The sequence below is a fragment of the Pseudonaja textilis genome, chromosome 3, assembly GCF_049901715.1.
Source record: "Pseudonaja textilis isolate UNSWEBS1 chromosome 3, rPseTex1.2, whole genome shotgun sequence".
Classification (NCBI taxonomy): Eukaryota; Metazoa; Chordata; class Lepidosauria; order Squamata; family Elapidae; genus Pseudonaja; species Pseudonaja textilis.
In genome coordinates this window covers 48404491-48424948 of record NC_141992.1, presented here as the reverse complement: position 1 = coordinate 48424948, position 20458 = coordinate 48404491, and the positions used below count along the sequence as shown (strand labels likewise).

The following is a 20458-nucleotide window of genomic DNA, read 5'->3' as shown; positions in this document are numbered from 1 at the left end:
TGACTTGTTTCGTCATGTTGAATAATATTACATATAATATTGCCATATGTATTATGTAATAGTTGTAAATATTAGCTTCTGTGTTAATGGTTCATGTTTATATCTACATGCTCCCTTTTAATGTGTGAAGGGTCATTACTACAGTATTATGTGATTTTGAGGGCAGGAGGAAAAGAAAATTCTATTATGGATAATAAGTAAGCGACAACGTTTTTAGGAGCCAGCATCTAGTCCTTAGTATAAACGATCTATATTCTGAGACACTACTATTGGGTTGCAGAAGTTTTCCAGCTTCTGTTTCAGTACTATCACACTGATTTTCCCCCACCTCACTTGCTTTAAAGTTGAGTCAATCCCAGTCTTGACTTACATGGACAAATGCTTACGACATCTGCCTGTCCCCAGTGATCTTGATTCTTTCAAAATATGCGAGTGTTTTTTTATTTTTTTCCCATCTGCCTTTATCAGTAGATATCAAGCTTGCTAGTTTTCTAGACCATTATTGTTTTGCATGGCATATCAGGTTTAAGAGTTTCTGTGTGTTGATTATCATCTCAAGGAAGCAGATAATCTTTATCAGATCCAGGTTGGACTGATTGGTTCTCCATGCAGTTCATAATACTGTTGGAAATCATCTACTTTTTCTTGCTCTTTCTCAATGTATGTTGTCACAATTGTATGTTGTCATTGGAAAAAAACATTGTCTTAATTGTTCTAATCTTTATTATTGTAGTAATATCTTTATCTTTGATGATCTTGTGTAAGATTGTCATTATCTTTCCTGGAATGATTATTTCTCCACTATGTTCTCCCTCTTTATTTTTGAGTCCCAGAATACAGACAATTACTTCATTTCTTTAGACAACACTGAGTTCATTAAGCATATTGGTTGATATCACATCTATTTTTTTACACATTTCATTTTTATTTTCTTAAAAAACACTTCTAGGTTGTCTTTGCTTTCAGCTAATAAACTGGTAGTATATTTACAAAATTGTTACTGTTTCAGACCCTTATTTTGATTCCAGTTTTCATATAATCCAATTTTTCCATTTGTGTAATATTTTTATGTTTACAATGAATATAAGTTAAACACAGATATGTATCCTTGTTAGATTCCTCTTTTTATTCTGAACTATTCTGGTTTCTCCATACTGATAACTTATATTCTTCAGAAGAATAATCAAGGATTCTGGCTAACCTTTTTGGCACCAAGTGCCAAAGTGGAAGCATGCGAGCATACCAGAAACCAGAAAAGCAGCTCCCTGAAGCCTACACACAGAAGTGCTGGAAACTAGAAGTTGTGTATCCTGGTGCGCATGCACGCCGAGCACCTGGTCTTCCGGTTTCTAATGTGCATGAAAAGACTGGCTGGCTGGCACGCGCATGTGCTTCAGGGAGCTGCTTTTCCGGCTTCCAGCACTCCTGCGCACACAAAGACATACACGCCAGAACCCAGAAGAGCAACGGGTGACAGCTGGTGTGCCTGGAGAGATGGCTCTGCATGCCACTTCTGGCATGCATGGTATAGGTTCACCATCATGGCTATAGTCAATAGAAAAATGGAACTTCTGCCTATATTCTCTTGGTCTCCTTGTTATTTATGTTGCATATCTATAAGAGCCATGATGGTGCAGTGGTTAGAATGCAGTATTGCAGGCACTCTCCTGCTAGCAATTCAACTCTCACCAGCTCAAGGTTGACTCAGCCTTCCATCCTTCTGAGGTTGGTAAAACGAGCACCCAGATTGTTGGAGGCAATACGCCGACTCTGTAAACTTGTTAGAGAAAGCTGTAAAGCACTGAAGCAGTACATTAAGTCTAAGTGCAATTGCTATATGATCTCTGTCTTTTGTGAAATCTGCCTATTTAAATGGCATTTGGAGCTTAATTTTTCAGGACTGGAGATGGTACAGTATTGTCTGCCAACAATTATCTTTTTCTCAGAGATACCTGAATGACGAAAAAGGTCAAAATAGCAGTCAGAACATCTGGCTTTGAGAGTAGAGTCATACCCGCCATTTTAATTTTTTCATCCCTCTGCTAATTTCTCTGTCTTCTATATTTTTGCTCACAATGAAGCCAAAGAAAGAATTTATGAAACTTCAAACTATATCTAAAACTTTATCAAATTGGTGTTGGTAATCTGAAGATGTTTGTGAGTAATTTTTAGTAGTTTGAGACACTAGTTTGATTTTGGCCTATTGTAGAATGTGCTGTTAAAAGATCTGGGCACAAGACGTAGAGGTTGTTTCTAAATGTTTCCCCATCTTTCCGAAACTTGCAGTTGGTCTCTTCATTAATCCCATAAGTGAATGATGGATTTCAAGCCATGCTAAAGTGATAAGAATAAGCGTCCAGATTCCTCGCTCAGTTTTTTCCCCTTTTTCAATTTTAGAACAAAAATAATATATTGATGTAGAAAGCTAGTAGTTTTTTTATGCCTTTTACTGTTTTTGTAGTTTCCCTCATTTACATAATGTTCACTGTATATGTAGATATCACTTTTATTTTGGTGAATTTTATTTATGACTCTGCCCAAAAATCTTTCATTATTATTCTCCTGAAAAGCACATCTTGAATCAATTCTTACTTGTACATTGGTTAGATGTTTTTCTTTACATGAGATGAGAATTCATATCTTAAAAAAATATTTTAAGTTCTCAGAAGATGAAATTATTTGAAAATAAAACGATTGTTTTGTTGCTGTAAAATGGAATGGACAATAATTACTAATTGGAAGTAATGAAGAATTTTTTAAATTTTCTGTATATTGTAGTTTTCAATCTAACTCATACAAGCAATTTTTTTTATCCAGCAATCATTGATTCTTGTAAAACAAAATATTTTATACATGTATATATGCTATTACAATATGTAGTAGCCATTCCTTCTTAGCACTTTCAGAAACAGTGCTTTATCAGATCTTAATTTACTTTAAATAGAGAGATTTCAGGTGAAATATATACTACTTGATAAGATTTGGAGCTTATTTACAAATTGACACATTGCTAATGGTCAGTATAGCATTCCTTTTAATTCAGGGTTCCCTAAGCCCCAGTCCATGGACCAGCATCGGTCTGTGGCCTGCTAGGGACTTGCCACACAAGCAAGCGAAGCCCCATCCATGCATGCATGGGACGTAGGCATCACATGAAACCATGCCCCCCGGGGTCCAGAGAAAAACCCCTCTCCATGGAACCAGTCCACAGGGCCAAAAGGTTGGGGGCTGCTGTTTTAGTTCCAAGTTCACTGAAATGTATCAGATCCCTGGAGAGGAATCTCAGCATTATCTCAAGATTCCTTTAGATTTTTAGAGCAAATAGTTTAAAATTTCCCTGCCTCTCAGTCTCTTTCAGTCTCCAAGGCTCACCCTTTCAGCTCCAAAACACAATTCTTTTGTTATTTTCTTGGCTAGATTTAGATTACGTCATCTAGGTTGGTAGGTCCCAAAAGAAAAACATTTGAATCACTGTATATTCTTTTCAAGGGAGAAGAAAGGATTTAACTATCTTGAATAGTTAAATTGGTAAGACTGGTTAACAGTTTTTGTTTTGTTTAAGGGTTATACCACTGGAAATATCAAGACATTATTACTTAGGTAACATGCTACTAATATGGAATGAAACAAAAATTTATACTTCAAGTATCTTTCAGATAAGATAAAAAGGGAACAACACTCTTTGGTTTCTCATTTCTAGTTTTTTCTCTTTTGAATGAGCAAAAATTTGCATTACCCCATTAAGCTATAGACTGCAGTTGCCTAAAATAACTGTGGTGGCTGATAGTAACCGCTGAGGTGACAGAATACTCTCAGTTCACATTAAGTTATGGTGATCTTTGGTGGGGTGTAATTTCTTCATTCTGAAATCCTCAAAGAGGTTGTACATTCGAAACTAAGCACTGATGCCCCAAAAGACAGGACAAAAATGTATAAAAATAATAACAATAATAACATGCAACATTGTTTTAAAAGACAATTTCCTACAGTTAAGGAACCAGCCTCAGAGACAAAGAAGAATCAAAACTGAATGTTTGCTTTACTTCCTCAGCAAGAATGGCAGATGTTTAAAGCTATGGCATCGAGCATATTCTGGTGAGAGATAAAAGTGGATGGCATTTCAGATGTTCCCAGAAGATATCCTACAATATTGTTTTCTCTCTGATGGAGATTGTTTCTATACTTTAAAGCTTGTTTAAAAATCTGGACTTGGCCTAGATGTCATGGATATTCTCTGTAGTTGCGATAAATATTAGTACATACATTTGTACTTCAGTTTATTCAGTAATAACTCATACACTTTATTATTCCCAACCTTTGAGAGAGAAAACATTCTGGAAGCAAATGATTGGTTACACAGTTGGCAAATGGATGGTGCCCATGAGAATATTTTGGATTCTCAAATTATAGGAAGCATTTCTATGATGGGAGATTCGTGGCAAGGAATGGGAAACATTTTACTTTTAAGGAAGGATATATGTAATGGTATTATAGCTTTACATTTTTATGCAACCATCATAAACTGAGAGTTTATGTGAAGTCAGTAAATTCTTAAATAAAGAAATCATATTCAAGATATTTTTGTTATTATGAATCTGCTTCTACTACTTTATGTGTTTTATTTGATATTTGAGCTTAGTGACAATCTTACTATGAGATAAATGTCTCTTAAGAGTGTGTTTTATAAATTCATGGTATAAATTCAAGACTTAACAGTACAACCAAATACTTATTTTTGTTTTATTAACCACATGCTCATTTCTAAAGGAGAATTATAGCTGTTTAAAGTATGCTCTTCCTATATTATTGTTTTTTTTTTCAATGTATTAGTATTTCTGCTAATTGCTCTGAGAAACTTAGGGTAGAGTAGGTTTTTCTTAGTTTGTCCATAAATTAATCCTAAGATGTAATATTTTGGTCTGAGGGAATGTAAAAAATGCATCTTCTGCACATCTGATCTTAAAAGTCAAAACTATAGCTTATAGTCCTCAGCTTATGACATTTTGTTTAGCAATTGTTCAAAGTTACGATGCAACATGAAAAAAGTGACTTATAACCGGTACTCCCAATTACAACTGTTGCAGCATACTTGCTGTCATATGAGCACTTGGCAATCAGTATGTATTTACAATGAACCCAGCATCTTGGGGTCACATGACCACCATTTGTATCTTTCCCAACCAGCTTCTAACAGAGTCAATGGGAGACACTGGGTTTTCTTAATGGTCACATGATTCACTTAACTGTGATAATTGGTGGTTGTGAAAACCATAGCAAAACAGATAAATTGGGTTCAACTCACTTAATGACCACTTATTTAGCAACAGATGTTCTGGTCCCTATTGTCATAAGTTGAGGACTACCTGTAATTGGTTGGATCTTGATATGTGGCATATAATTACAAAACAAATCCAACTTCAAGTATACAACTTAGCTTATGCCTAATTAGGTAAGTTCAATAGCAGTAGAAAATGTCAAATAGAATTTACAGTATTATAATCACTTAAACTACTGTAGTAACTGAAGCAGAGCTATTCTCATATAGCTTTGTTTAACTTGGCACAGGCCAGATTGCTTCCTAAGCAGTCAAGAGAGATCAGTGTGGTTCTGAATATTCTCATATAAACTACCCCTCTGCTCCCTTCCAAAAAAGCAGCTTCTCTTTTTGGCATATGCAATACAGCTACTAGTTGCTACTTGTCTAATCAGATTTGTGTCTTCTTTTATCTATGTTTGAATCTGTCCAGTAAAGAAGCAATAAAAAGTAATTGTCTTTTGAGAGATTTCTCTCAAAAGAAATCACCACTATATATAGCACCACTATAGCATTAAAAAAGGGAGTCAAGAAACTCATTCTACATTTCCTGTTGGCTAACCTGTAACTATACAACATTGCATTGTTCCTTAATGTTACAATAAATTGGTTATTTAGCTCAGAAAAATGTCAATACATATTTCAAAACACCCAGACAGGAAATTGCTTAAAATATAAAATAGCACTTAAAACATAAACAATAAAGAATTTTAAAGTTTTCTTTAATACATATATTAAATATTATATATGGTCAAGTACTTAGATAGGAACCAGTTTATTAGCCCTATATGTAATACAACATTTGATCACCTGGGATTAATTCCTAAAATGGTCTCTTTTAAGTAAAGACCCGTCTTTGATTAAGTAACTGTATATAAGCAAAGGTGGACTATCACTAAAACATGTAAGAGCAAAGGATTAATGTCCAGGATGATTGATACACCATTATCAGACACATTTAGATGATTTTATCTGGAATTGTTGGTTGATTGGATAAAAAAGAATGAAATGAGAAACATCTTATTTAAACGTTTAAATGTTATCCATCTGCCAGTAATTCTGAGCATATACTGAGCCTAACATCCTAGGATTTGGCTGTGGGCCAGGAATTTCAAACTAAAATAATCACAGGTGCTATCATTAAACCAAAGATTTCAACAATGAAGCCTTTTTATACTTTTGATGGAAAACTAAAAACAGTTGCAGAGAATCTGGAAGAGCAACTTTAATATAATGTATTCAATTTATTGGCAGAAATGGCCTAGTGCCAATGGTTCGGGAGTCTGTGAATAGAGAGGTACACGTGCTGTTTGAGAAATTATTTCTTGTTTTCAAATAACTCAAACTCTTATTGGTTTATTTGTCAGGTCAATGTAACAAAAACTATTGTAGCATATTACAAATGCATGAAATAATTCACATTAAATGGGAAATCAGTTATATGGGATCAGTTAGGTCTCTAACAAGCCTTACATTTCAGAATTTCAAAATCCAGTTTTGCTACCAAGTTATTTAATTCATAATCAGACTGTGATCCTTAAGGTAGCTATGAATATATATTGTGTTTGAATTGAATGTTAGTTTTCAGATGCTGGTGTCAGAGTTCTGGCAATTGAATTAAATTTCTGTCATCACTTCAGTTGCTTAAAGCCTACACACAAATTCCATAATTTTTTCCTGTTTCTTTCATATTCCTCTTCACTTAAATTTTTATAACACATTTATAATAATTAAAATGTTCTCCTCCTTTCCTAATTTCATTCTCTCATCCTCCTTATTTCATTTATTTATTAAACATTACTTTAAATTACAATGAGTATTTTATCTATCATTTTAATCACACTTGTTTCATATTTTCAAAGTTCATTTCTATTTCTAATATAGCAATACTATCTTGTGTACCCTTGCAGAATAACCCTTTCAATTAGATTTTCACCCATTATCTCTGTGTCTTCTAAATAGGCTTATACCCTTAATCCTTGTACGTTTTCCCTGTTTCTCTATGTCCTGTTTCTGTCCTTTATAATTTCTTTTCCTTTCCCTCTTCCCCCTCTTCTTCTCCCTTCCCTTTTTGACCCCTTCTCTCTCTAATTCTGATTCTCTCTTCTGTAATCCTCTCTTCTGTTTCTTCCTAATGTTGTAATTACTTTCAAACTATTCTTTTGGGGGGTTGTTTTTTCAAATCTTAAATTTTTCACTCTCTTTCCCCCCTTTTCCCCACATAGAAATATTTGGTCATTGAAGATGGCTTCTTCTTTGTCCTGCCCTTCTTGTTCTATAGGCATTTCTCATAGTTCAGGATCTCCATTTCTAAAAATTGAAATACGAAGGCAAAAGAACCTCTTCCTTCTTGTGCATCTTATTTCTGTTTTTTAAGTTCCATTCTCAATTCTTCCAAGAGTGATACCATTTTAAAAAGTTAAACAACCACCCAATTAATTTTAGTCCTTTAGATCCAATAGCCAAAAATCCAAAAATCATCAAGTAATCCAAAGCTATTTATTCTTGATTCTTTTTTTTCTCTTCCTGGAGTTCTTTTATCTTGTTACAAAGATTCAGTTAAAATGTATTTTTTAGGAATCTTGTTAAAAGTTTCACTGTTAATTCCTTTCACTTCCAGGTGGTCTCCTCCATTTTTCCAGATCCCACCCTTTTGTTTTTTTCCTTCTTTTAAAAGTTTTTGAGAATCCAGAAATCTTTATTATCCCTTTGACATTTTATTTTCAGCTTAAATACCTGTTAATGTCAAAGTGGATTTTTGCTGGTTTCTTGCTTAAATCTCTTAGTTGTCAATATAGGGAAGAAAAGAAAAAACACCAAATCCTTTCCCTTCCCTCTCTCATTCGCCTCTTCCAAGTCTTCTTTGGGAACAATGTTGTTCTTTATAATTCAAATTCCAGGGTACCTTATATTGTTGTTTTTTCAGTTCAACCTGGTCAGCCAAAACTTTCTCTTCTTATCTTCCTCCTGCACATTTTTTTCCGGTCGAGTTCTTCTTTGAGGTGGCCATTTCTGACCACCGCTGCAACCGCCTTCGGGAAGGGGAGTAATGGCCAGCTGAGGAGGAGAGATACGACTCTCCTCGACCCTGCTGGCAGTCTCCCCCCTCTTCACTACCTTTACGGGGTGGCTTAGCCCCGAAACCAGCCGGCTCGGGGTGCTCTAGCAGCAAGCACAGATCAAAACTGTGCACGATCACAGACTTCAGTCTGTCACCGAAGAAGCTCAAACTGGAAGCCCTTGTAATGTGCTTTAGATGGGGTTGCCTATGAAGAGTGTCTAGAAACTACAATTGGTGCAGAATTCTGGGGCATGGCACTTTTGGATATTCTTCAATAAAGTCACGTAATACCTCTGTGGACGATGGCAGATTATTTGCAGGATGCCTATTAAGGGAACCTGTTTATATGTTAATACTTGATTTATTGATTAAAAATGGATTGACCTCAGAAATATGTCTTCTTGTTATATGAGGTGGTATTATTTGTGCAAATTGTATTGTCCTTAGTTTTGTTTGCCTCTGTTTGCTAACTAGTGTTATTACTGCGAAGGAGGAAGCTACTGTATATAAATTGCTTTCAAAGGTTTATAGAAGGAGGAACAACAATAACAGCCTCTTTAGTGTGAAAAATACAGATGTTAATTTGTTCTTTTCCAATTAGGCTATAAATCTGGTTTATCATGTCATTAATAAAAGCTTTGTCAGCATAATCAAATTTAATTTTCCATGAATGTCTGCAAGAAGCAATGGCAGATTTGGAAGAAGTATGTCAATTTTTTTCTATTCTATTACCCATGTGACATGAGATAATTTGTTAAGTATGCATGGGAAATTGTTGGGATTCTGATAGGAGTACAAGATGTTATAGTAAAATTTGGAAAATGCAGTTCAGGTTTATGCCTGACAGAGGATTTACAGTCCAGAGTTTGCTTTTCAGCAGTATTTAAGAAATGTATGAACGTGAACAATTATTGCATATTTGTTAATTTAAAGAAAGCATATGATAAGGCAAATAGACTTGAATTATACAGTGTTTTACATGAATATGGAATTTAAGGTTGGCTGCTAAATATGACAATAACGAAAATAAAGCATGTGTAAGGAATAATAAATATTTAAACAATGAAATAAAAGTCTGTATGTTCCCCTAAGTCAGGGATGTCAAACTTGCAGTCCGTGGGCTGGATTCATCACGTGCTGGCCACGCCCCCGCCTGGTTTAGCAAAGGGGAAAAAACTCCCGATACATCACATGACGCCACCATGACAACACAAGTTTGACACCCCTGCCCTAGGTTGTTTAATATCTTTGCACATGTATGATTAAGGAAAGTTTGTGGTTACATGTGGGATGATTCACTTCTAAGCATGAAAGTTCGTAATATATGCAGGAATGTAATCAGGAATGTAATTCATAAATAAAATTAAACTAAAACAATAAGTATTAATTTCCCTTGATGTTGTTTCTTAACATTAAATTTGGTGTAGTGGTTAAGGTACCGTTCTAGAAACCAGGAGACTGTGAGTTCTAGTCTTGTCTTAGACATGAAAGCTAGCGTGTGACTTTGGGCCAATCACTGTTCCTTAGTTCAACCCACAACAACAGGTTGTTGTTATGAAGGAAATAGAAGAAGGAAGGAATATTAGGTGTGCCTTGCATTACTTATAAAGTAATATAAGCAATTAAAAAAATCTAAGGAATATGAAAAAAGGAGTGATTGATACAAAAGAGATTGAAATGATTTGATAATATAAAAAGAATGACACACAAAAAATTATAAAGGAAAAATGAATGTGCTGGGAGATAAATAGACTAAGAAAGTTGTCATTCGGGAGAACCGATAAGATCCTCCAAAATAAAGAATTTTAAAAATGTAAAGAACAAAAGGCTAGGAATGGAACCAAGTGCAAAGGAGGATATGATCCCTTTATAGTTTGTGTGACCACATTTAGCAGCTGGTAATGTCCTTATTTCATCACCCCATTGTGATGCTGAATCATGTTTTATAAATAGAACATTTTCTTGAAAAATAACCTTGTTAGTTGGAGATTACTTATTGATGAATCCAACTAAAATTTAAATAGTTTTCTGGTAATCCTAGTTACATCTTTATTGGATATGCAGAAAAATTCTGAAGTGGTGTTACTTTATGGAAGACAGCTAAGTCATTTAAAAACAGTTTAGCACGTGCATGAGGCTGCTGGGTAAGGTCATTTGATGGTGTGTAGGGAGGTATCACTTATATGCTGATGATACCCAGCTTTGCTTCTCCACTTCAGGCCACCTGAATTATGCTATTGATGTCCGATCCCAGTGCCTGGAGTCTGTGGGGGCTTGATGAGGGACAACAGGCTTTGGTTCAATAAAGCAAGACTGAGTGGTATCTGGTGTTTGGAACTTCTGGCACTGGGTTTTTTCCATCTTTGGCTTTGGATTGGGTGATGCTGACTCAGACAGAACTAGTATGCAACCTGGGGTTCTTCCTAGATTCATGGCTCCTATCTGTAATGCAGGGGACAACCATGGCTAGGAGGGCCTTTGCACACTTTGGGGTTGCACACCAGTTATGCCCTTTCTGGACCTGGAGATCTTTCTCACTGTCACTCTTGCCTTGTGATCTCACATCTGGATTAATGAAATGCTTTGTACATGGGATTGCCCTGGAAGAGCTTTCAGAAGCTATTGTATTTATTAGTGGTTATTGATTTTGATACCTTCTTCAATTGCTATGCTTCTGTCCACGACCAAATTGAGTGATGACCAACATTTTCAGAAAAGTTTTGCTTCTGGTTGTGAATATATCTTCAGGTGGCGACCAAACATAGCTGAGACAATTTTCCCTGCTGTGGCGATTTCCCCTTCGGTGCCATTTCTTTTGTCCACGCGTGCACAGTTGGTCATCCGCATATGCACAGTCGGTTGTGCTTCCAGTCATGACGAAATCGGGTTGCGACCAAAGTCCTGGAATGGATTACGGTCACGACCCGAGGTTCCACCGTACTTTAATCTTTGCATTTGGAGTTTTAATTGTTTTTAATTTTAGTTTAATGTTGTTCACCACCCAGAGTCACTTTTTGAGATGAGTGGCAAGTTTATCTCTTATCTCTTTCCATGAATTTCCAATTTTAGAAGAAAATTGTAGACGGTTGATGCAATATATTAAAAGAGATAATTTCATCTTCCATGCATACAAGAATTTCTGCCTATGTGTGCCTCAGTGGTAGAGCAAAATATACCAGGCTTGGTCTACAAATAGGAAACGTTGCCTATCTGAAACTATATATGCATATAATCAATGTACTGATGATACTGTACCCCATGCTGCCAAATGACATTGTTCAGTGATTTCATGTAGATGTTAAAAGAGGAGAGGCAAGAAACCCAAGCCCCGAGGCACACCCAACAAATTTCAGGGTCCTAGGGGGAGAACCTCTCCCCTACTCCCATACCAACAGGGAAACAGTCTCATAGAAAGGAAGAAAATCTCTGCAAAACTCTCTTCCAATTCCCAAAACTGGTTCAGAAGGGTTGCCATGGTCAATGGTATTGAAAACCGCTGAGAGATCCAAGACACCCAGGAATCATCTGAGCTAACAATCCTGCATGAATTGTGCATTGTAATAATTTTGGGGCAAAAATAGCAGTTGGCAATTAAGGTTTAGATTTAGTGTTTGCAATGAACAGCTAGAAGACATTTGTGGCCAGTATGCATAGCTAGCTTGGAAATGCCAGACTCAGTCTTCAAACAGATAGGGAAAGAGGTTTGCTGCCAAACTTTTCCATATTTATTTAAGTCAGATCATAGAAATACCACCTCAGAATCAAAGAGTTGAAATTAAAGTAGAATACTCTGTTCATAATTTTAAATAGAGCCATTTTTAACAATTATTGCTAGCTGTTTGATGTCATTTCCCATGCCATTTCACTGTAGTACCCAGTAATTTATCTTCCAAATCTCTGTACAATATTTTTTCCCAAATTAAAACTATGAATCACAGTATCTAATTTTAAGAACTAGCCACAAAACATTGAACTTCAATATCATTATACTTGTAAAAAACAATTATATTTTTAGCATTCAGAGAAATGTCTTATTTTAATTCACTTGGTAAACTTTTTTTTAATACATTTTTTATTTTTATTTTATTTCTACAAACACATCATTGTGTGAGCAGTGTGGTTCCAGGTTATTTTACATTTTAAAACAAACATGGCAATAGTTTCAGATTAATGCTATTAACTTTCTTATCTAATTTGGTATTAATGCATATTATCAATTTTTATCATTCAATATTCCCATACGCTGTTTTATTTCAGTCTCTATATTCTTGACATCACTTATTTTATTATAAATATATTAATAGTCATATTTGCAGTGTTTAAACAATTATATAATTCAAATAATCATTCATAAGTTCATATTGGTTTATATTGCCATTATCTATCCCCTTTTTTGGTTTTTAGTTGTGCCACTGTTATGTTTTTAAAACAAAGTCCCTTTCTAATCTCATTATAATACACACATCATAATTTCCATCCTATATACGTTTAGTAAATTGTACAATTCTAACAATAACTTTTATCTGTTACCATTATACTATATTATTTTTCTTTCTATCAGATACCACCTGCCATTCATTTCCCTTCTCTTTGTAAACTTAAGCAGTTGGATGGTTTGTGTATTAAAACAATGATATGTTTTTACTCTTATTATTTTCTTGCTATAAATGTTTGTGATATGAAACTGTAGCTGAAACTAAGATAATGGCATCCCACTTCTTGGATGCAATTTAAAGCTATATCATCCAAATCTTAATTCAATGTTCTGATCAATGGAAGTGTTCAATTTTATCTCCAATTTTATCAACTACAGGTTTACAAAGAATCTCTCACCTGATAAAATCAACTTGAGCACCCTCAAAGGGCAGGGGCAGTTAACGAATCTAGAACTGGATGAAGAAGTTCTGCAGAATTTGCTGGATCTGCCCACCTGGCTAGCCATAACTCGAGTTTTTTGCAACAAGGCCTCCATCAGGGTAAGCCAAAATTCCTATAATTATTAATATGATATTTAGTATTTTTCTGTTTTCATCATTTTTCTGATTTTTTTATTTGAATGTAAAAGTTCCTCTGACTTTTTCTACAAGTATTCCCATGTAAGCACTTGAGATCTGCTATAGCAGTGGTCCCCAACTTTTCTGGCTTAGCGACCCGGCATGGTGGCGGGGGTGGGGGGGAGTGGCAGTGGTGGGATTCACATTTTTTTTTACTACACATTTTTTACTAACGGTTCTGTGGGCATGGCTTGGTGGCTGTGGCAGGGGCAGGATACTGTTAAATCTCCAGTCAGAGGTGGTATTTACCGGTTCTCTGAATTACTCGAAATTTCCGCTACCGTTCTCCAGAACTGGTCAAAACCTGCTGAATATCACCTCTGCGGACAGGGGATGGTTTCGTGCGAGAGGTAGGTATATGCACAGCTCCATTTGTACTCACACGAGGGGAGATTTGCACATATGCACTCGCCTGCTGCTTGCATAGCCTGGTTGGGGAATCCTGTGCTATAGTAATTGGCAAAAAAAAGATCAAGTTCTGAATCCCAGATGCTTCAGAAATTATAGCATAAGCACTCTGGTTACATTCACTTTTAAATTGATTTCCAGTTTGCTGTTAGGCTTCACATCTCAGTATCAATCAGATTAGAGCTGGAAGCAAATTTTGTCATGCTATTTTTCAGAGCAAATATTTGCTAGAACTGATCTTATTAGTACCACCCTAAACCTATTTAATCCTTACAGCATTTCCTGTTTATTTAATATTAGTTCTGTTGTTTCAGATCCAGTGGACTAAGTTGAAGACTCACCCAATCTGTCTGGTAATGGCCTTTTTATCTCCTGTTTATTTGTTAGTAAGAATTTGTAATCTAGTTTATGTCTTTAAAAAGCATTTATTTTTAAACCTAAAAATAAGGGTGGATAATACTGTTATTGGTCTCCATATAGATCAGTTATAGTTGTAAGCATAATTCTATGTAATTTCTGTGATGAATGTATAAATGTTGGAAGTAATTAAGTTAGTTATAAAACACAGTGATCTTTCTCTTAGGTTTTCAGCATTGTTGTGTTTGTAAGTTTTTTTTACCATCATAAGAAGCCTTGCCATATACTCCTGAAAAAAATGTGAATTGACAGCATTTTACATGTATTATTCTGCTGCCCTAAACTATGTCTGATATTGTATATATGAGTAGACTCGCTATACGCTTATCATGGGAATGAATCTGAAAAATGTTTGAAAGAAAATTAGGCCAATGGCATTGTTTGGGTTGATTAAAATGTTGAGATTTAGAACAGACAAAGTTCTTTATATATTTTCATAATTAATCTGCAATTCATTACCACAGATATGGTAATGATTGTTAAATTAAATTACTTCAAAAGAAGATTAGATAAATTAATAGAGAAGAAGTCTAATGAGAGATATTCATAATGAAAACTTAATGATACATAGTTGGATTGGAGACAATATGTCTCCAAATGCAGGTTGCAGGGGAAGAGTCGCAAAAGATTTGTGTCTTAGTTTCCTAATTGTGAGCAAGCCAGAGAAACCCGTTTGGCTGCTGTGAGAAACAAAATGCTGAACTAAGATGGGCCTTGGCCTGATTCAGCAAAACTATTTTTATGTTATTAATGACTTAATTTCAAGGCTCTTCTTTTTTCAGGTCCCATATGACAATCTTCGTCATTGCTTTAGTTGGGGGTGATTTTTGAGGATGTGAAACTTAGTTGGCTTTTATTTTAAGCTAGATGGTTTTGGATAGTAACAGTAGTTATATTTATTAGTATGGGGGATAGTATATGCATTTTAAAATAGAAATAGCATGCTGAAAACTTCAGCATATGAAACAATCCTAAATAGTTTGATACTAGTGACAAAAAGGTGAGATTACTGTACACAATATTTCTTTTACCTATGTCAAGCCAGGTTAGCATTGCTTACTGCTAACATTATAAATTGATAGTTTTGCACATCAAAATCAGTCAAAAATACAAATCACATTCTGGGTTAGGGTTGGCAAATTGGTTGTTGAGTGATTAAAGGTTATGCACACAAATGAACTTGGTCATTTGTTTTGACAAATTGGTTTGTTTGATGGGTTTCTTTATAACTGTGCTTTGCACCTTTGTAGATTCATTAGAAGCTACATTAAGGCACAAAAGCAAACCAGAAATGGACCAGGAGTGTACATATAGTTATGTTCACACATCATGCCATAGTCTAGTCAGTAATCCCAAAATATTTACTCCATTTATAGAATTGGCTAAGAAAATCAAACCATCACTATTAGTATGAAGTGTAACCCAGTAAAACTAGATTAGGAGAGAATTCTTATTATTTAACCCCCCAGTATTTTTAAATTTCACCTTATTCTCTCCTAGTTACTTCCATGTACTTTCATACTATCTCTCCATGTTATTCTCTTTGTTGTTTCACAGTATTTGGATAAAGTTGAAGTGGAGATGCGAACATGTGAAGTGCCCAGGCCACCCAATGGACAGTCTCCCATTGCTGTTGCTTCAGGACAGAGGTTATTTCTGCTTCTAATTTTTTCTTAGTGTGCTTTTTGGTGCAACCATTGCTTTTCTAGTTCAAATGATACTATGCTGCAGTGATGTCTACAGCAGGTTTTTAATGGGGTTAAAAAATGACAATTTCAAGGTTTCAAGTAGTACATCCCATTCAATAAGAATTCCGAGGCAGGCATATTCCTCAAAGAACATTTTATCGGGACATATCAAATTGGCATATTCTTGGTGGAAAACTGGCTCTAAGTTCTTGACAGTTTTACACCTAATTAAAAGTAAAACATTGTCACTTCCCCACAGAGTCCACCAGTCACCAGTCCAATTAGCATATAGTCTAGTTGCTAAGTGACCTCTGTCTCCACCTCTCGAACTCCTGCACCAACGTCCTTGATTTCCAGAGGAAACAATTTTATTTTGGCTACAGCACCCTAGCTATTTCTACACACACACACACACCCTCCCTGGCTCCTTCGCTCCAGGCTGTCTCAGCCCTGAAACAGTGAGAAGAGAAAACTCCCTAAAAAAAAGCTACAAAAAGAAAATGGCCACAGTTCGGCCAACTTCAGGGTTGACAGACAGGTGCAACCAGGCAATCAAAAGCTCATCTTTTTAAAACACGTTTCACATTTAAAATAAGATGGACTTTGATTGCCTTGTTATACATGTTAATTTGAAGCCTATAAGTATCAAGCAAATTCCCGCTTCAAGTTTTTTTCCCTTGATATTTTCCTCTTGTAGCTACTCTCATATTTTCCTAATAAGGTGCAACTAGGGGCAGCATCTCTTAGAGCTAAACTATATGGAATCCAGATTAAAGTCAATTTTTCCAGATGTTGGAGAGGGAATAAAAAAAAAAATTGTTGGCTTTTTGTTTTGTTTTGAGCTGCTAAAGAAAAAAGAAAGATGTTTTTAAAAAGCATTCTCTTTTATAGCTCTGGAATTATCTTTTTGAAAAGAATAAAATTTACATACATAAGATATCTTGCAGCTGTACTTTGGGACTATAGCACATTGTCATTTTGGGACCAATGCTTAACAAAAGCTGTGCAATGTATAATATGCTTTGTGTTTGCCTGAAGCATTAATTATAGCAAAGAAGACTTTTTAAAAACAATTCATATGGTTCTTCCTTTTTTGTTATTGGCTTCATGGGGAAAGCAAGGTTTATTTGTTTGTGGACATATGAAGATGTTTAATATTATGTTTAATATTTTTAATGCTTTTTAAAAAATAATAATAATAAAATTGTAAGAAAACAATCTAGCTATCTGTCCTGACCTAGAATTAACATAACTTTGCATAAGCCTAACACATTTCCGAGTTACATGGTTTAATGGTTAAGCTGAGCTAAAGCATTGTACTCTATTAAAAATTATTTCCTCCTCTACAGTGAATATGGATTTGCAGAGAAGGTTGTAGAAGGTATGTACATTATTGTCAATTCTATTACCATCAAGATACACTCCAAGGCCTTCCATGCATCATTTGAATTATGGCAGCTTCAAGGATATAGTGTCAACCCCACCTGGCAACAAAGTGATCTTCGCTTTACCCGAATCACTGATTCACATAAGGGAGAGGTAGGCCCATAAATAGGTATTCTTATATTTGGAATGCTTTCTGTAGGCTTGCAAAGATTTTAACATTTCGTTACGTTTTTCGTTGGTCTACACATCTTTTTGATTTCTGTAGTTTGTCACAACCATTTTGAAATAAACTAAGTTGCTTGTAATTCTTTGTTCTTTTTAAAATTGCCTGTTTCCTAATTTATAATTTACAAAACTACATTAGACAACTTTAGGAACTTTTTTTAAAAAATGTATCCCTTTTCTCCCTCTGGATAGGTTTTAACATTTAAAGAACTCACCTGGCAGACTCTTCGAATAGAAGCTGATGCTACAGAAAGTGGAGAACAAGATCCCCTCACTACCCCTCTAAGACTTATTACTAACCAGGGCAAAATCCAAATATCACTTAAGAGAAAGGTGAATATATATTTTGTTGAAAAGTATTGTTGGGTAGAATTATTAATATAACTAGAGTTCAGGTAATATGCATAATATCTTTTGATATGAATGTTAAGAATTCCCAGCTCACCCAGAATAAGATAAAACAATGGAATATATTTTTTCCCAGCTGTTCTGGAGTTCGAAAAACAGAAAGATGGATTAAAAAAAAACTATTTAAGTTTGAATAATATATTCCAGCTGCAAAATGTGGAGCTCCCAGTTGCACAAGTTAGAATTATTTTATTAATTAAGAATTTCAGATCCTTGATTATTAGTAAAAAAAAGAAAAAAAGGATTTGATATATGTTATACAATTCTTGACTTAGAACCATAACTTAGCTCTCAATTATGGTCGTATGTGGTAATGGTCATTAAACAGGTGATCATTTGATTATGCCCAATTTTATGACTTTTTTGTGGTCATTAGGCAAATGGCGGTCATAAAGTGAGTGCTGCAGTCATTGTGAACCCATTATTCACTATGGGCATTTTTTTTTTTTTGCTGGAGATCAGAAGTAAACACCAGTTTCAGACAAAAGGTTGAAAATCATGGTCATGTGATCACTGGGCAGTGCAAACAACTTTAAATGCAGGCTGGTTGTTGAATACCAAAAATATGGTCCTGTCACTGTAGGGTGAGGGCAGACATTGAAACTTCTAATCTGAATTTTAATTTTCAGGGTCTGTCATAAGTGACCAGTCGTAAGTGAAGAACTACATGTTGTTCCAAAAGGGTCTGAACAGAAACTTGATAACCATGTTTTAATAGGTTTTTAAAAGTTGTTAAAGGGTTGAGAGGAATAACTCAGTTCAATGCTCTGGAAATAATAGAATAAGAATAAGAACAGAACAGAATAGAATTCTTTATTGACCAAGTATGATTGGACACACAAGGAATTTGAGATCAAGTGAAGTATTAATACCACTCTATAAAGCCTTAGTAAGACCACACCTAGAATACTGCATCCAGTTTTGTTCACCACATTATAAAAAAGATGTTGAGACTCTTGAAAAAGTACAGAGAAGAGCAACCAGGGTAATTAGGGGACTGGAGACTAAAACATATGAAGAATGGTTACAGGAACTGGGCATGGCTAGTCTAATGAAGAGAAGGACCAGGGAAGACATGATAGCAGTCTTCCAATATTTGAGGGGCTGCCACAGAGAGGAAGGATTCAAGAAACTTTCTGACAGTGAGAACAATCAACCAATGGAACAGCTTGCCCTTGGAAGTCGTGGGAGCGCCATCATTTGGGACTTTCAGGAAGAGATTGGACTGCCATTTGTCAGAAGTGATGTAAGGTCTAGTGAGGTAGAGATTATTTCGGAATTAGCCTATTTGCTAACTTATGGGAAAAATAATTTAAAGATGCTACCCAATGAATCTGCTTATTCTTGGGAATAAATAAAAACCCTTTCAAACCTCATGCTGATCTTTTTTTTTAATGATCCAGACAAAGGATTGCAATGTGGTGGCATCTAAGCTCATGTTCCTTCTTGATGACTTGTTGTGGGTGCTAACTGATTCCCAGCTGAAGGCAATGATGAAGTATGCAGAGTCCTTGAGCGAAGCCATGGATAAATCAGCTCAGCAGAGAAAAAGTTTGGCTCCTGAACCTGTCCAAGTAAGCACCTTTAACACAAGTCATGTTTAAAATACATTTATTCTCTCTCTTTCTCCCTCTCCCTCCCTCCCTCCCTCTCTCTCTCTCTCTCATGTGATATTGTTGATTGCATTTATGTCTCACTATGATAAGAATTGACTCCTGATAGTTTACACAATATAGGCAAAATTAAATTTATATTTTAAAAGTTAAACACTTTAAACAAATGTTTAAAGCAGACAACTCCTCCTTCCATCCAGTCAGTAAATGTCAGCAAAAATGACCGAGTCTTAACTAGAATGCTTTTCAGAACAGCTTGGTCTTCAGAATCTTCCTGAATGTGTCATGGACAGGCCAGATGGCACTCTAAATGGAGGCCATTCCAGAGAGCTGTTGCTGCTTCTAAAAGACAGCAAGATCTGATCTCGGCTCCTTTTACTTCCCCAAAAGTGGGAAGTTAAAAATAGCTTCTCCTGAGATGATTTAATACAAGGGTCTCCAACCTCCAAGACTTGTGGAAAACTGGCTGAGGAATTCTGGGAGTTGAAGTCCACAAGTCTTAAAGTTGCCAAGGTTGGAGACCTCAGATTTAATAGGTAGGACCAATTTTGATTGGAGTAAGTAATCCATCAGATTTCCAAGTGTCAAACCACAAAGGGCTTTATAGCTCACAAATCTTTAATTTGCCAAAAGAGCAGAAGCATATGTTGTTCCATAGATATTTAGGATTGGATCCAAATTGGATATTATGTGAATATGAGACATACTGGGATTAAAAAAAAAGAGGAAAACAAACAGTAATATTGTTTTCTCTTTCTCCATTAGTTTACTATGTTGCTTCTCACAAGATTACATAGTAAACTGTACAGGTAGTTTTTGGTTAAAGACCACTTGTTCAGTCACCATTAAAGTTTCAGTGAATGAGTGGTACTTAGAAGATCCTT

The 20458-nt window shown here is 35.4% G+C and overlaps 1 protein-coding gene across 5 annotated transcripts in view; it reads left to right on the top strand.

Annotated features, from left to right (window-relative positions):
• Positions 1-20458, top strand: part of BLTP3A (bridge-like lipid transfer protein family member 3A) — a 60216-nt gene that overhangs the window by 5553 nt on the left and 34205 nt on the right. For all 5 annotated transcript variants that reach the window (XM_026719984.2, XM_026719983.2, XM_087929564.1 and 2 more), the window contains exons 2-7: positions 13189-13351; positions 14152-14190; positions 15812-15903; positions 17292-17481; positions 17746-17886; positions 19365-19535. In XM_026719984.2, coding sequence (XP_026575769.2) covers positions 13189-13351; positions 14152-14190; positions 15812-15903; positions 17292-17481; positions 17746-17886; positions 19365-19535 — 796 coding nt within the window. The remainder of the gene's footprint in view (positions 1-13188; positions 13352-14151; positions 14191-15811; positions 15904-17291; positions 17482-17745; positions 17887-19364; positions 19536-20458) is intronic.